Source organism: Rhipicephalus sanguineus, chromosome 1 (genome assembly GCF_013339695.2).
Source record: "Rhipicephalus sanguineus isolate Rsan-2018 chromosome 1, BIME_Rsan_1.4, whole genome shotgun sequence".
Classification (NCBI taxonomy): Eukaryota; Metazoa; Arthropoda; class Arachnida; order Ixodida; family Ixodidae; genus Rhipicephalus; species Rhipicephalus sanguineus.
Window position 1 is genome coordinate 224,032,173 of NC_051176.1, and position 15,240 is coordinate 224,047,412.

The following is a 15,240-nucleotide window of genomic DNA, read 5'->3' on the forward strand; positions in this document are numbered from 1 at the left end:
TGAAATAATACTTTCGCGCAGCAAGAACTATATATGTCTTTAAAAGTTGCACGGCTGGACTCTATGTAAAGAGAACGAAACGCGCACGCCAGTCGCCCGGCAAAATTTCCCAACCTTGCAGAGAAACCGCGGCTGTCCTAGATCGGCGAGACTTGCGCACTGCCTACTGATGTGTATGAAACTCCACGCATAGTTCGGGTACGTATAGCTCCTAAAACTTGGTGATCTAAGAATGCAAAAACAGATCTTCACATGGGATAGACTGTACACCATTGGCGGCGCCAGACATATACCAAAACAGAAAAGGGTAAAGAGCCGGCCAGGCGATGCACAAGCGCGAATAAATGAAACTGCACCAAAGCCATGGCACACGGCATGGGCCACGAGTCTTGTGGTGGATAAGCCATTTTTTCCCTTGGCGCGCCAGTTATATCATGGAACGGCTGGCAGATGGAAACGTTAGTCGGACTCGATCCACAACAGTCGACATGCCCGCGGCACAACTGATAAGGCTCTATTTTGGAACTGCCATAGTCGTGATACGCAAAGACGGCGCCCAACGCCACGGCATCCGCCGCTATGCACCCCCCCCCCCTTTTTTTTTTGTTCTCTGTTAGCGAAAAATGACAGCTATTTCTCGCGGATCTACTTACTCCATCTCTTCAACCGGCGCGGCATGGCGTTTGAAAAGAGCGATCAATCCCCAAGGATCATACAAACGTTAAACAGCCGTACTAACCGTGCGCGTCTTCCCCTTTTCCACACGCGGGTCTACGTCGACACGGCTGTGGCAGCCTCCCATAACGAACAGAATTGCGGTAACTTTCCTCTAATGACGGTTGCGCGGGGAAAAAAAAAAAAGCAGACAGGCAGGTAGCCCTCAGCAACGATGATGAAAGCTTGAACGTGATGTATCGCGATGGACCAAACGGACACAGACGACACAGCCCACTCGTGCGTATGACTGATGAGCCTGGCAGGTTCCCTACAGATGCAACGATCAGCGAGACACGTCATGAGGCTAGCACTGACGAGAAGCGTTAGGATGCTTTCAAAACGAATGTGGCTCGACGAGAACGAAACAAAAGCATTCGTATTCAGGTTGGCTGTGAAGCCCAACAATTCTTGAATACACACGTACACAATAGTATCGGCTTCGCTCATGACATCTAATGCTATACATCTTGTTCAGGTGCAACCTATTAACTATTACAACAAATCACCTGCCCAGGTATAGGTTGCAAACCCTGTCTTATCATGGGCCGCTGTCCTCCAAAGGCCCACCAGAGAGCCATTAACTGCGCAACATTTTGGCTTCATCTCGAAGGTGGATAAGTGGGTGGGGCGGAGGGATAATCAGCATTAGCTTTCACGAGCAAAACGATGCGACTGCCGCACAGAGGCGAAAGGACGCTTTATATTAGAACATACTTCGGGTTAGTAACACTGGCAATGAAGCCAACTTTATTCGGGTGACGTGTAAGAACAGTTGCGTTAAGTCGCAGATCTCGGATAATACGGTATATACGCGGTACGAAATGCACTCACCGATTATCGCATGAACTCGTACGGAGAGTTGGGTGCGAAGCAGGACTGCATTCTTCCGGCTGCGCAAGAGAAACAGCACATTTCGTAATTCGGAAACAAGGAGGACAAAATTGCAGACACGACGGCACAATGATATCATCGTCGAAGCTCTCATATAGTGCGTTAACAGCCAGCATAAATGCGGTCCAGAAACGCCAACGTGTGAACGGCTGTAATTTTGGATAGATATTTTTTTCTGCAACAACGAACGACATAACGTAATTCTTATATGCCCCAACGAAAATGCATTTATTGACATTTTTTCGCTGCGCCACTCTCAAAGTACTACTATAATCGCAAGGGTTAATAATAATAATAATAATAATAATAATAATAATAATAATAATAATAATAATAATAATAATATAATAATAATAATAATAATAATAATCACTAAAGACGAACACTTGCGAAATCGACGCACAAGTAAGGAAAGTAACACCAGAGAGAGAGAAAAAAAACACACTCAGAAGAAGTAAAAAACGAAGCGGGAATGTGTGATCAGAGTGCAAGTTGATGCCACTGCTGCAAGTATGCACAGTTCGTTCTTAATTTAATCTAATGACGCGGTTGTACGTGCCAGAACGACGATTCAGAAACACGCCGTGGTGGGGAACTCTAGATTAATTTTGAACACCTGGTTTTTTTTTTTTTTAGCATGCGCCTAAATCTAAGCACACGGGTATTTTTTGCATTTCGTCCCCATCGAAATGAGGCCGCCGTGGCTGGGAACCGAACCCGCGCCTTTGTGCTCAGCAGCGCAACGCCGTAGATGCTAACACGACAGATTTTTGTTAAACATATCCTCGGCATCGAGACCGCTGAAGTGGGAAAATACCAGTAGCGTAACCAGAGAGAAAGAAAGAGGGGGGGGTGACCCCCCCGCCCCGGATTAATATCCTGGCTACGCCCCTGCACGACACCACTTTACCAAGCGCCTCAATCAACCCATTTCGGCGACATCTCGGCGCATCGCCGCATTAACATCCGGCCAGTGCGTGCAAGCGACGCGGGCGTTCCCGCCAAGCAAAAAGAAGGGACGCTATCACAGTCGTACACTTGGTAAAGCGATACCCAACATCCTAGAATATATAAATAAGAAATAAGCAACAGAGAAGTGAATGATGACGCTTGCGGCAAATTTTACACGCACAGAGAAAGTAAGAAAGTACATACAGGCGCAAACACACCTTGGCAGCACTATATATATACATTCTGACCTCGCCGCAAAATAAATCCGCCCCGCCGCAAAATAAATCCGCCAAATTGTTTTGATCACATCTATCCAACACGAAATTTAAACATTTCTAAAAATAAGTTATGCTCCCAGTTAAGACCCAGTGACTAAAGCATTTAACATACCTAAAGATGCTATACGTGCGCGGCTTTCGTGTTTACGAGTATGTTACACGGATTTAGCAAGCACATGTATACAAGGCTTAACACAGAGAGTTGGTAACGATTCGCGGTTGGGTTATTTGCACACTACTCGATGAACGAGGACAAGAAACTGCACTTGTGTCTGTTCATTTCAACCGAACCATTTTGCCAGTGGCATGACGGGGTGGAAGGCTCATGCAGGCGTTCCCCAAAAACATTTCATCACATCCGTTTCCCGACTCCACAAGAAAAACAGGACCAGAGCATTCCTATATACATACGCACACTAGCATACTATTATAGTATATATATGGAGAGATCATGAACGGTTCAAATCCTCGACGTACTCTGAAAGTGAGAGTTCCACCCTGGAAGTTGTTGACGCAATCCATTTTATGTCACGCAGCTTACAACACCTCCACTGCGCTATACTAAAGATAAGTAAAGATAACCGCTAAGAGACACAACTTAGCGGTTATCTGTATTTACCAACGGTTTCGACCGGTCGAAACCATTTGGCACCTAAAACCCGACCGCGGAATTTACTGCGGCTATATATATAGCACTTACAGCACGCCCGCACTCGGTGGCAATATCCAAAGCGTGGTAGCATGCTCCCAGAGAAAAGGTCGATTACCAAATAACCTTCCGCCACACGGGACGCCGACCACGTGAAAGATTCGCGGCACTCGTCCACCGTGGGCGAGCTCTGGCAGAAGCTGCGCAGCGTTACTCTACCGGGGATAGTCCGAGGCATCGCCGTAACGAGCTTCCTTCCCCCGCTGCCTCTGAACGCAGCCCTCGGTTACTCCCGCCGAGGCCGCCGCACCACGCCGTGGGCAATGCCACGGCCGCGAGCAGGAACACGCGCGCCCGCCGACGACGCGTGAACGTGTCATTACGGCGCGCTTCTTCCGTCGACCGCGGTCCACGAAGCACGTAAAACAATGCCCCCCACCCCTATATTTTTTTTTTCTTAATTGCAATCGTTAGGTCAGTCGGATAAGTTCTGATAGTCTACATTCAACGCACATGCGGTACTGTTACGCCGGCCCCTACAGTTGTTTAATACCGCACTTCTTTAGAAAAGCACGACATGATAATTAATTATTCGGTTTTCCGTACTAAGTGAATTACCCGAGTGTGAGGAACACCGTAGTGGGAAACTTCGACTTCCTGTAATTCGGTAACGTGCACTCAATTTAAGTGCACCCGGGCGTTCTTGCATTTTGCCTGCATTATAAAGCGCTGCCACGGCCGGCATTTTAATATTATCTGGGGTTTTACGCGCCAGAACTACGATATGATTAGGAGGCATGCCGTAGTGGAGGACTCCGAAAATTTTGACCATCTAGTGTTCTTCAATGTGCACTGACATCGCACAATACAGCCTCAAACATTCCCGCCTCCATAACAAATGCGGCTGCCGCGAGAAAAAAAAAAAAAAAAAAATCGGCAGCTGCTGCCCCCCCCCTCCTTCCTTTATATCAAGCTGTGCGCCTGCTGAGGGCCAGAGCTCAGTCGCACAAATCACAACAGCGCAAATCATGTCCATATGTAGACAGTCATCAACAGTAGCGCTTTTATTTCACTATGTCCGACATACCTCAAGAAATGACGTTAGATTTCAAGAAATGTATCACTAACTTATCCTTCCCTTTTCTTGCACAAGCGCAAAAAATGAACGTACTGTATTTGCGCGTGCACTCATGATGCGTGCTGACGAGGCACCTGCACCTCACTCCACATGCAGTGAGTTGAATACGCGCGCAGTAAACCCTCATAGTCAATGTTCTTTTTTTTTTGTTTTTTTAATGCGCATACGGTACGGTGCCCACTGTACGCGAAGCGGCTAATTTCGTTCCATCTCCCCATATTTAGAAGCTCGGCAAAAGATAAGAATGACAGACTAAATTGTGGCCAAATAAGTGCACTTCCTTACTTGCACAGTGACATCCTAGGGCGACTTCTGACGAAGGAGCTCGGTTAAGTCGAAATTTCATCACTCTAGTTCAACAGAGCGTCGCTGACACCCGCAATACACACGGCTTAGACAACAACACTGCCGTGTTCCACTGAAACGTTTCGAGAACGGCGCTTCCGACACGTTGGAAGCAAAGTGCACTTCCTCGCATCAACGTATGACAGGGCTTAGCGCAACAATTAGCAACGTGAACGGTATGCGCCGCAGACTGGATTCTAGCGAAGTGAAGACTGCCGCGCAAGCGCTCCCTATGTCGTCACTCTGGGAAGGCGGCTCAGATACAGCGGACCAGTGAACAGATGTCTGTAGATATAGAAAGAACGTGAACATTAAACGAAAAAAAAAATGCAGCGTCACTCAGAGCCTGTCGCTAACAATGGTTCGCTCCGCGCGTTGGTGAGGTATAGAACCGCGCAAGAGCGCTGACACAACGGAAAGCCCGAACGACGCGCATGCGCCACAGAGTGAAAAAAGGAAAGAAGGTGACATTTAAGGGCTCGTTTTTCTTTGTTAGACACAATAGACACAAGAGAAAAAAAAGAAAGGAAGTCATGCATGACCCGTCATGTACCAGCGCCGTCAGTACCAGCGCCAGCGCATAATTTGTGCGGTTTTATACACCTCAGGAGTACACATTGGTTGTGATGAGGATACACAGGAAAAACTATATTCTCGGGTTTCACCTTCGAAAACACCGATCCGATTATGAAGCCCGCCGTTGTGGGGCGCTAGAGAGTGATTTTGACTAAATTTTGACTAAAGTCCCTTAATATATAGAAAGCAGCGACACTCTCCTTCATATCCTCTCCAAAGTGTCCAACTCTCCTCTCCCAAGTGTCCAAACCTTATCTATATCCTCTCCCAAAGGGCCACCGTGCGGGCGCCGGCCCACTTTCCTGTCAAGAATGCTATGTCACGCTGATAACGCGCGCGTTTCCCGGGCGACGGCCCGTGAAGCGAGGAGGTGGAAGGCGGGAGAGGAGGGTGCTCGGCGTGGCGGCTCGGTTAAAAGAAAGACAGTACTTTCCCAAAAATATCCAGGGACTTTAATTTTGACCCCTTGCAGTTCTGTAGCGTGCACATATGTACACGAGCAATTCTGCGTAACGCCGACGTCAAAATGCAACACTTCCGCGGTCGTTAGCTGAGGTCTGCAGTGGGCAGGTGGGTCACTCAGGAGGACATAATTAATGCAGCGTCCCCAGTTAATTTTTACCACCCCATTTTAGAAACACAAGGTTTTTCTTTTTCCTGTTCTATAGTAAAGCGTAAGTCCCCGCGCTAAATTCGAACGTTTCCCAGTGTCGCATCTCCTTCGAGAAAACTATCGAAAACAGTTGCCTGCTGAGTGAACCTTTCTCCCTTGTATTTCAGCATCATGAAAAGGGACATTACGTTAAGAGCATCAACGTATTCGACAGTCACTTCGTCGGAAAAGTGCCACTAAATCGCCCCAAATCGTGGGAGGTCGGCGCGGCACTTTACGTAAACTGAAGGAGTGAAGGTGCATGCCAGGGTAATACACACTATAGAAACTTTTGACAGCGCACCTACGCATCATCTTTCTCGCGCCCATGTATCGAGGCGAGAGCATTTCCTCTTTATAGAAAAACGGGCTCGTGGTGACTGCTCTCGAATCACCTTAAAACATAGAGTACGCACAATGCCAAGAGCTACATTACAGCTGACTGAGGTTCAACCCTGATGACCACGATGCTGCGGGCGGGGATACGAGCCCGGCGAGAGGCGCATCCGGCGAGGTGCCCCGCTGGGGCCGAGCGGGTTGGCGCAACCGGTTGGCCGGGGCTCCCTAGTGCCATTGTCTCGCCGCCATCACCCTGCGGCAGGCAGCCTCATCGAACCGCGTTTACAGCTCCCACCGAGGGCCAAGGGCAAGGCAATCGGCGCGGCAGAAGGTGTTCTTTGGGGTCGCTCCAAAGCGGTCCTTCTGAGGTGACTTGGTTCCACATAGGCAGAGCCGCCGCAGCACTTTTAGCACCGCCAAGGTGCTTTAGGTGTGACCCGCACGGGCGCCTGGCGGGGCGCCCTGTCGAGGCACGTGCGCTTACACAATGGAGAAACCTCTGACCGCGCGGCGGCCGCTGATGGGCTTCGCAAATGACCGCGCCGTGAACCGTTCGCCTTGAAGCAGGCGTGAAGGAACAAACACAGCCTCTTCTAGGATGTGCGCGTGAAGGCGAGCAATTGTGAGCAAGTGCGGTAAAGATGCTGTCAGATGTGAGCGTGCCAATGTCGCTTCCGCGGTCAAAGCTGGTACGAGTTTCTTTTGTCCTGGGCTCATCTCTGCCTTAACGACGGTTCCCTTTTCGCTTGACTGCCGTATCACAAATATTTCAGAAAGAAACAAGATCTAAAGAAGCGGTACAGCCTCCATCAGAGCGCGATTAGCTTTCAATGAGTGTTTTCGTGAGAAGAAACAAATAAAAATGTAGACGTGCCCCTCGTAAACAGTCGAAGACGTCCGTCGCTGTGCGAAACAATGTTCACCTATCGCCTCTCCTCAAGAAAAGATACACGAATCGCCATTTTTCTCCGACCAGCTGTTCGCTCGGCAACCGGGCGGCGTCATGCCGCATTTCCGCAGACTAGGTCGAGTCAAAGTGACGTCCGCGCTGGCCGGCCACAGTGCTGTGAGATCGGGGCCACGTGGCACATAACTCAGCGGCCAAGCGATCCGACCAGTCGCTCTGCACTGCGCACACGCGGGGAACCGCGGCAGAAACGCGCCGCAACCTGTCCACCACCACGCCACGTGATATACGGCCCGTGCGCTATGCCGCACCTCTGCGGTCGCCGCCGGCTGCCAGGGAGGAGCACGCGCCCATCTGCGGCGACGGGTGCCTCTTGGGCTCTGAACAGCTGAGCGCTCACTGGTGCACGCGACTGCCTCTCCCACAGGGATGACGAAGCCTGCCTTCCATTTTCACGGGGAGAGGAAATGAACAAAACTGCTTCTTTGTTGCTGTCAGTGCTCGAAGCCTGCGACGTTTTCATCAGCTCCAACGAAGCTTGCGCAGTCGGAAAGCCATGAATGGCACGACGAGTGGCTTGCTGTGTTGCTTGGTCGTCACCAAAATTACAGCGACATGTATGTGACAACTGACCATGGAGACGCTAGATGAAGCGCTGCACTGTATAGCCAACTTTCGTGCCAGACCGAAAACAATTTTAGTATAGTCGCATATACCGTGCACAGCACGACGGTCCGAAATGGTAAACTGGGCGTCGTTTAAGGTAGACAATAATCTTCACATCGTCCACAGGGTGCATCACTACGAGAAGGGCTGCGTCTGTACTGAAGCATTTCTTGAACGTTTGGGCCAATCCAGTTAAAGTGGTCGTAAATGACTACAAACTGCCACGTTTCCCCCTGTTTTATTACTATTCTGCCCAGGGTGTCGGAACGAAATGTTTTTCGTTTCGGTATTAGTTCCGTTCCACCGCAAAAAGTTCCGTTCTGTTTCTGTTCCGGAACGAAAAGAAAATGTTCCGTAACGGTTCGTAACGGTTTTTTTTTTATGCAAAAATGTGAAGTTAAGGTAATCATAAAGAACATTGCACTTTTGATGTAGTTACTTGTGATGTAGTGGAAGTAACTGTACCACGAATTCCTACCAACTAGCACAAACCAGTATTAATAAGTCATAGTATTTATTTTCTCAAAAGACAAATACGATTTTTTTAGTGGGCTCAATGCTTTGTGTCAAGGGAGTGAGCACGATCTTATAAGCAGCACGTCACTGAGTGTACTCTCTGATGTGCGAGACCGCTGTTCTAAAAAGATCGCCAGGCCTGCGCGGGACACGCAGCACAGTCACAACGAAAGCTGGAAGAGCGGACTTTGTAGAGCCCGTTGGAGAGTCTCTTGGGGCAACTAATACAAGTACACGTGCAAGGTACCTACTACGCCATAAATCATCCCAATTTTTCTGAAGTAGAGAAGTTCCCACTATGCCATTTTTTGTCGTTCTTCGGAGTCTCGTGGTACACGCTACACATCTGTAAGGCATTATGTGCACTTTGTGCTGTGCCTGATGATGATAAAGAAATATGGCTGAGCACTTTGCAGTGGGTGGGAAGCAGTGTTGCAGAATGGGCGCCTCCATTCCATTTCAATTCCATTGCGGGGAATTAGAACTTGCCGCAATTCCATTCCTTTCCATTCCTCAGAATGAAAAAACTTAACCCATTCGCACTCTGGGAATGGCCAGGCAGTTCAATTCCATTCCTGTAATTCCTCAACGTAGGAAAGCCATCTTGATAGTTTTATCGAGTTAAGAATGAACGCCCCATAAAGCTGATGTCATCAGATGCATTAAGAACGGCAAAAGTACGCAAAACACCTTACCAAAGTCGAGGGATAGTAGCATGGTGACATATCTCGTGCACTACAACCACCCTACTCATTCTCAGGGGCAGTTCTCCCGCTACCTATAGTATTTGCATGGTCAGCATGTTTGAACGAATGGTGGTGTTTTAATATTGTTTATGCTTAAATGTGTTAATGCTAAAATGACGACATAGCGTATTTTTATGCTGACAAAAGTGGTATTCAAGAAGACTAAGCAGTTTTGCCACGCGTCTGGAGCGGTCGTGAATATGGAGAAAACTAAGATTTGGTTAATGGGGAATAAGATACTCTAGATCTGCAGGTATTAGTTGGAACAGTGCACCGCTCGGGCACCTTGTGGCTTTGCATCGAATACGGAACACTGGGCCGCACTGCTCGTCAGCACTTACGCTTGTCAAGCGCGCCTCGGAAGCATGGATGGGGTGAGGAGAATTTTCTGTGTTCGCCTGCGCGCAGGTATGCAATGTCTTCCTTGTCGCAAAGGTTATTTACGTGTGTCAGGTACTAAACTGCTCGTGAGATAAAGATCAGGCCGTGCATAGAGTATTCGCCACTTTCGTGTGGTGGTATCAATGGGGACCAACGCGCAGGGGTAATTTGTTTCTCCCTTAGGTATCTGCTGGGATAATGCATTTGTTTGTACACTAACTTACGCCTCGGTTTCTAGTAGGCGCGTTGCTTATAAATGTACCGTGCTTGTAGTCAGCCAAGCCATTTTAAAAATACTGCTTTATCGTTAATTTCGAGGCTCTGACTTACTAATTAATGTTTGAAGTTTGGAAAACAGCTCATAGACGAAAACGTGCTCTATTTTCGGAAAAAGACGTAATTCCATTCCCATTCCATTCCATGCAAATGGCGCTTAATTCTGTTCCCATTCCATTCCACCAAGCGTTGTCCCCATTCCATTCCGGTGTCGCAAAAATGTGGAATGATTCCGGAGTCATTCCAATTCTGATGGGGCAACTCCGCAACACTGGTGGGAAGCATTAAACAACACACTCTTTGCGCTATTAGCATTGTGCGATGACTGGTTGTTATTTTACTATTCTGCCACGCTATATTACATATATTAACACGATTCCTTGCCCGACATGACGCCTGCATAGAGTATTTTTGCAAAGGAGTTACAAGCACCAGCTGTGGTGGAAGACCCGACTGCCACGCAGAGGACGCGGGTGGAAATCCCATCCGATCCTAGAAATTTGTTTCTCATTTAATTTTTTCTTATATCACACGATAGCGGTCACGGACACCGGCGTCGGCGGACAACCATGGCGCCAAAAGCAGCTGCTGTGATCTCATAACAGCTTTCGCTGTAACAAACTTCAGTGCCGACAATGCCCTCTCTACGCTGGCCTGCGTGACAGGCGCGCAAAAGTCCACTTGCGTTAATATAAACATCTCTGGTTGCCACTGTTTTCGTTTTTCGCACAATTTCAACATATCTTTGCTTTGGAATTCCTGCCTCAGGTACGCGCTAATACTGTACCCTGAGATATGCTCACATTGCATGAGCTCGGTTGCTCCGGATTACGAAGTTTTCTCGTGAACCGAAAAACGATTGAAAAAATTTCGGTTTCACTCCGGAACGAAATAATAGATAAAGTTTCGGTTACGTTTTCGTTCCGGACGAAAATATCGTTTTTTTTTTTTTCGTTTTTCGTTTTCGTTCCGTTCCGACACCCTGATTCTCCCCGAAGGCATTATCACGACCACAATAATATCTAACAATAAAAGTGTCGCTATGCGGAACGCTTATGGCTCTAACATTGAGCATCACGCTATTGTATTGACGGTCATCTGCACATGTCGCAGGCGACAAACAAGGAATAAATAAAACGCACATAAATTATTTGAATCTGGTGCAGTTTAATTTCTTGCCGTATATCTAATATCGAAATCAGAGAGTTAATTACAGCCTTCCAGTTACGCTCGTGGTTTCAAGCATGAACTTTCAGGAGCACATATAGTCTCAACACTTAAAGGCCAACTCTGGCGATTTTTCGAGGTCGATGGATCTCAATGAAATTCGCTGGGTACGTTACTTTGCACGTTTCCGTCGTTTATGCCAAATTACAGGCTTGAGACATGCGCAGATTGTTTGCAAATGAATTTTAAAGATTGTCTGCAAACGCCCTCCTGGCTTCCCACAATTATTGGCAACATTGCGTCTGTGACGTCAGTATTGGGAAGGCGGCGGAAGTGACGCAGCCGAGGGCACCGCTAACTTCGGCGATTCGGCCGCTACAGCGAGCGTCTGCTGTGCACAAGGCGACAGACAGCGTTGGTTTGGCCGGCGCTTCGCTGGTCGTCCCGGCTGTCACAGTTTTCATACTTGGCGCCGGCGTGACCGGCATGCCTTGCATGACTTCCGGTTCGTTTGTAACAACGTCTACGTCATACGTAGACAGCACACTCGGTTGGGTTTCGGTTTCGGTGTTGAGCTTTTTTGCTTATTTAAAATTATTCTCCAATTTGCCCAGTATTTCTGCTATCGGGCCCGTAACAGGAGCGTCTCAGGAACATAGAAGCACCATTACTTTGACATGGCCAAAAAATCGCTGGAGTTGGCCTTTAATGCACTGTAGGCAGACAGCAGGCTCAGCTACACACAGTGAATTACATATCTCCAACACTGCAGCTCATGGACGGCTAAACTAAACCGCCATATGCTTGTACTGCCGATAGATTAATAGCTCGCTAAAGCTCGGTCCATTTCCTGCACAATATATGCAACAACTGGTGAAAGTTAAACGCGACTGCTAAGTCGGCTTGCACATCGATAAACATAAGAAAAACCCTTGGTAGCCCTGAGCGTTGTAAGCTATATTTCGCCGTTATGCGCACGCACATAATTCAATGCCAGGTATCCTAGAGCCGATAATCTTTACCTGCAAAACATGGACAGCATTTCATCTCAAGAGGAAACCGACACAGATTTACTGAGCAAACAGGGCACCGCGCCAAACCTCCAAGACGGCGTTGAGTACGTCTTATCGCGACGATATCGAAAGCGACGCCTTCAGACGATGCGGCGACCGCGAAAGGATTCTCGAGGCGCAAGGAGCAGAACGAAAAGCGTCGTCTTCACTTTTGTTCCTCTATCTTGCCGAGTTCCCGAGACGCCGAAAAGTCTGAAAGACACACATCAGCCTTACCGCAAGCTATGTTAGCAAAACGTACGCCCAACTTCTTTCAACTGCTGAGCGTCGCAAGTTGCGACCCGAACACAACCTCAGAGGTCACCCTTGAAGTTCAAGAGCACTTTTATGCCCAATTCCGTCTCTATACACATACCGGTGGGATGGCGCAACGCCTTTTGGGTAGGCTTAGCAGGTGGCTTTTTAAGCCCGTCTTTCAGGCCGGATCGCCCGCCGCCTTTAAACGAGCACCAATGATTGCTACAACCATTCCACTTCATTTACTGTCGGAATTCCCCTGCCCCAAGAAAGAAAGAAAAGTATGACGATGGAGATGGCTTGACGATCAATCAATTTGTGAAAGCGCGTGTGACTATTATTGAGCCACAAATACGTATCTTAAAGAAAGTACAAAAATACATATATCATTAGCTTTTTGGAGACCCAAAAGAAGCCTAGCAAATAAGTGTCTTTTATACTCGATTCTCACTGTTAAGCAGTCTCTGACGTACCTAAAAAAAAAGGAATATATATATATATATATATATATATATATATATATATATATATATATATATATATATATATATATATATATATATATATATATATATATATATATATATCGCTGAGTACAAGAATTGAAGTGCGGTAGGGACAGTGGTTAAAACGAACCAATGTCCAGAAGTCATCAACTTGCACCGCCAACGGAAATTTGTTCCTTGCCCTAATCATAAGCATGGTAGATCACCTATTACATATCACCAAGGCAAAGTTGCGCACGGGTTGGCCATCCTACACGGGTCAAGTGATCTTACTATTAGCAGTTAAACATCCATATATCCTTGAATTTCTCCTCTCTGTGGATCACTCTCCTTCTCCGTGCACCCTGAACAGAAACGCGCTCGACAGAGCGTTTGACTGGATTCAGCCAGTTTTGCAAGAACTTGCTAAATCCAGTCAACAATTTGCTACCATTTCAATACGACGCAGACAATACTTTTTGCTGAGTGTGTAAGTACGGGTGAGTGATGAATCCACGCATCACACATAACACAAACAAAATAAACAAAAAGTGGAAACACACATTACAATGCATTCCAAACAAGACCAAGGAAGCACGCCTTCAACTGGAAAAGTGATAGCATGCACTATTCCCAAGCTATGCTGTCGTTTAATCACCTTGAAAATGGAATACCGTCACCGACAATAATACGCCACACTCCGTAAGTGCCTCTGGGGAAAAAAAGGGGGGTGGGGGGTCCAAGGTGCCAAGAATGGCTGACTTATAGTGCCCGCTACAACCGGAAGAACAACGATTCAGCACATAGGCCAGCGGTTTTCACGGGAAGATTCCTTAACCCTGTGTTACAGCTTGTATACCGCAAGCTATTTCTCAGATGTCATCATGCGAGTTCCGTCTTTTCCCCAAGAGATGGCTTGCGCTGACGTCACTGAAACTTCCATGTTGGAGTACCAGCATGGTGGGACGCGAAGCTTGTGACGTCACGTGAATGTTACCAATACATCGCATGCAGTCTCTTTCGTTATTCAGCAACATAGGCCAACAACGTTCCGGTCGCATCGTTATCACACCGCAGCAGGTTAACCGGAAAGTGATTAATCAGCATTGATGTCATCATAACCGCCATGTTGGAGTACCATTGTGTAGTCATCCATGACCACATGTGCAAGCCATCAATATGAAGGCGTATGTATATCTATCCGGAGGATTGGAAATTTAACATTATATGCGCAAAATGAAAAGGCAATCACAATTCACGCTAAAGCGTATGAAGGTTTATTCACCTCGCATTTGCACACATGGACCCCGGAGCGCCAAAATGAGTGTCTCTTGCGCTTGCGGAACTTCAGCACAAAATGACCCGCTCTTGTCGATACTGCAGTCGGCAATCGGCTAAATGTAGGAAAACTTACTACGGCCACTTTGCTCTCTCGATGTTCGCTTGAAAACTTGCTAAATCCAAGGAGACGTATAGTAACAATCATTTCTACTTGTTTTGTCCCCCTTGGCAGGCAGAAGGAACACGCACATGCCGAGTGACATCAACACATACTGCGAAACGCTTCCTTGCGACAAGAAAAGCGGGAAGAAGCGAATCAGACGAAAGCAGCGCAAACTAAAGGAAAAGCAGAGGACCCGAGAGACAAGGCGGAAGTCTGTTCGCTACTCGAACAGCTTCCAACGAAAGCGAGGTACCGCCGAAGATAAATACAGTGCCATTACTTCCCAACCTAACAAGTCCTGATGCCTGCGCATACAATGTAGCAGCTGAACAGGACTGGTAACTCCGAACGCGGAAAACCAAATTTGGCCCTTTCAGATAAAGCATCGAATATACAAAGGTACGTCGTCTTTAATATTTATCTTAATATTTTACTTCTGTAAAACACGGGATAGGACGGCCCGCAACGTTTGTGGATCAGGCAAAAAAAAAAAAATAATAAAAGCCAATGAAATCCACGCACGGGCGGAAGGTCGCTGTGATGGCAGGATTGCACGTCCCCGGGTATACGTAAGTGAGCTTATCGTGCAGCTTCTGCCCCTGGCCGCTACACGGCAATTTCCGCAGGCTTGTTAGCCCGGTAGTTTAAACCAGCCAGATCCTGCACAAGCAGTTGGTTTTTTTTGTTTTTTGTTTTTTTTTCACGACACGATATCACACGGTAGAAAAACGAAACAAAAAATAAGAACCCTCAAACACACACCGAAATTACATAAGGCAAGATTCTTCCAATTAAAAAAAAGAAAA

The 15,240-nt window shown here is 47.3% G+C and overlaps 1 protein-coding gene across 2 annotated transcripts in view; it reads right to left on the bottom strand.

The window, feature by feature from the left end:
* LOC119373178 (serine-rich adhesin for platelets) overlaps positions 1-15,240 on the bottom strand; it is a 207,557-nt gene that overhangs the window by 53,033 nt on the left and 139,284 nt on the right. For both annotated transcript variants that reach the window (XM_037643189.2, XM_049419791.1), the window contains one exon: positions 1,549-1,607. In XM_037643189.2, coding sequence (XP_037499117.2) covers positions 1,549-1,607 — 59 coding nt within the window. The remainder of the gene's footprint in view (positions 1-1,548; positions 1,608-15,240) is intronic.